The sequence below is a fragment of the Diachasma alloeum genome, unplaced genomic scaffold (assembly GCF_001412515.2).
Source record: "Diachasma alloeum isolate Michigan unplaced genomic scaffold, Dall2.0 Dall_scaffold_01270, whole genome shotgun sequence".
In the NCBI taxonomy this organism is placed as follows: Eukaryota; Metazoa; Arthropoda; class Insecta; order Hymenoptera; family Braconidae; genus Diachasma; species Diachasma alloeum.
Genome location: NW_021681378.1, coordinates 25,192 through 27,849, shown reverse-complemented (window position 1 = coordinate 27,849; position 2,658 = coordinate 25,192). Strand labels below are relative to the sequence as shown.

Sequence of the window (2,658 nt, the reverse complement as noted above, 5' to 3'; positions counted from 1 at the left end):
CAAAAAAAGACGATATAAGTTTTGAAGTTGAAAACAAGTCTAAAATGGTGCTCATGCGCACATGCGACGATTTGAACGTCTGTTACAATCATAACCAACCGATGGCGCCACTGAAAACTCATGAAGTGTCGTCTGTGTGTGAAATTCTGTCATCAGTAAAACGTTTGTTTTTGCTGTGAAATACTGATAAACACAATTGAATACTATTTCAATTGGACAATTTACTAGAAAGGAGAGGAAAATTGTTACACGTAATAAAGCTAAAAAAAATTACCAACGATAACACCGCTATAACCAGTGACAGTTGTAAACCAACAATTATGGGGTATATACATTCTCCACCGATGCAAATGGAATGTGATGAACACAACGATAACGGAGACGACAACGCTGGCCTGATGAATAATTACGATGATGGAGTTTCAGAAAAGTCCTTCAGTGCCCAAGAGATTTCTAACCTACAAAACCAAAGTCCGGAGTATTTCCTATGCTTCGATGCGGCCATGGATAGTAGCCGATTCGGGTCCCAAAATCAATTTTTTGGGGATGGCAATGGTTTTTCCAATGTCCCACCTTCGGATACACAGAGTGACACTTCCCATTGTTCTCCTCAGGCGACTAAAGAGTCATCGACAGAATCCCACAGACAACTCAGGCAACCAGCGCATTCGATAAGAAAGTTGGAGCATTTGAACCCCTCAGCCAAAGTACAATTACCAGTGATATAAATGATCAGTTCATGTTTGTCCAAATGTCCTGCCTTCAAAAATTATTTGAAGATGTGCCGTGCCGTGGTTGTGGGGCTAGAATGCTTGGAGTGCAAATTGTAAAAGTGTTTGGAGCTGCAGCGAAACTGAGGGTGGAGTGTCTGTGTTGTAGTGACATAATGAGTCAAACATATACGAGTTCGCGTGTTGACACTACTTCTCAAAGACCACCGTTTGAAATCAACAGAAGAATGATCGATGGATTCCTTTCATGTGGTTTAGGTCATGCTGCCATGAAAAAGTTCGCTGTATCTGTAAATACCAATATCGTCCAGGAAACAAATTACAAGAAACACTTCACAGCATTATCCAAGCAGTACGAAATGATGAGGGCCGAAGTATTGCCTAAATCGCGAGCTGCAGTGAGAAAGTTTTACATGGCGTTGGATCCAAATTTGACGGATGATTCGATCATTGATATTTGTATGAGTTTCGACGGCTCGTGGCATAGACGAGGACACATATCGTTATATGGAGTAGCAGCAGTCATTGACATCCTGACAGGAATAGTAGTTGATTATGTGGTGTTATCAAAGTACTGTCATATGTGTACTGTAACTGCAGAAGAGTTGGGTAAAGAATCGCCAGAGTTTCACTTTTGGCAAGAAGAGCACAAGAAGATGGGTCAATGCAGTTGCAATCATGAAGGTTCTTCAGGGTCGATTGAAGTCTCAGCTGCAGAAATTTTATGGAAGAGGTCAATTGAAAACTGCCAGATGCGATATACGACTATGCTTTCTGATGGAGACTCTAAAGCGTGGATTGCCTTGCAAAAATTGGCTCCTTATGGACCTGAGACGCCGATAGAAAAAGATGAGTGCATCAATCATGTGGCAAAACGCCTAGAAACTGGATTGAAAAAAGTGGCCCAAGATTCTAAGAAAAACGGTATCAACATTGGAGGACGTGCTGAGGGTGCATTGAAAGAAACTACAATGGTTGCTCTGAAGAATTACTTCCGCAATGGAATCTCGAGAAATTTCCATTCTGTTGAGAATATGCGGAGGGAAATTCTAGCAACATTGAAACATTGCTCCTCAACTAATGCAGACCCTAACCATGGTGATTGTCCTGATGGACCAGACTCTTGGTGCTTCTACAATAAGCGACTGGCATTGGGCTTGAGCTCAGGTGACCATAGCCAGATGAAGGTCAAATTGAACAACGCAGTGGTCTCGGCCATTCGTCCCCTTTATGACAGACTCACCAGTACCGAGTTATTGCCAAGATGCAGTCGGGGAGGCACTCAAAATACCAACGAAAGCCGCCATGCAGTCATCTGGAGCAAATGCCCAAAACATACAATCTCTTCCCTCAGTAAAATTCGTATTGCCATCACTACTGCTGTTGCAGAGTTCAACATGGGTTTTTATAAAACTCAGAAGATAAAAACATCACGAGATAAACATCCACTCAGTAGCAGCAACAAAGGGATTCTGAAGCAGAAAGACAAAATCCGCAGCTCCCACAGGCAAAAACAAAAAGAGATTTCGAAGAAAAAAATCAAAAGAAAATTGGAAGCTCGTAAGAAGGCAGCGGAATCGACTAAAAAAAAGAAAGAGGGCCCTGCATATGCCGCAGGTGCATTCTAAAATCTTCTACTGATCCAACCTGAGGTGAGATACTTTCGACTTCATCTGATTCTTATTCATCCCTTTTCATTTGTTCAATGGAATGTGAATTTCCGTACTGAGAGTTCATTCTAGTTGTTTTATTTTCAGTTGAGGGTTTCACAATGACATTTGAAATTAGGAGCGATGGACGTTTGAGGAGTTTAATTGACCTACTCAGAGAGAAATGTGTGGAACAATGGATATGTATTGTGGAAAATACCGCAAAATAAAGCTTCCAACCCATTTTATATTGGACCTGCTATTTTTTCATGGCCACC

The 2,658-nt window shown here is 41.5% G+C and overlaps 1 protein-coding gene across 1 annotated transcript; it reads left to right on the top strand.

Annotated features, from left to right (window-relative positions):
* The first annotated feature begins 808 nt into the window (after positions 1-808).
* LOC107046281 lies at positions 809-2,359 on the top strand. The gene has a single exon (XM_015268870.1). The coding sequence runs from the start codon at positions 809-811 to the stop codon at positions 2,357-2,359; it is 1,551 nt and encodes a 516-aa protein (XP_015124356.1).
* The last annotated feature ends 299 nt before the right edge of the window (positions 2,360-2,658 follow it).

What these genes read in the sequence shown, in the direction of transcription:
- LOC107046281 (XM_015268870.1), top strand. Translation starts at nt 809, where the DNA reads ATGCTTGGAGTGCAAATTGTAAAAGTGTTTGGAGCTGCAGCGAAACTG.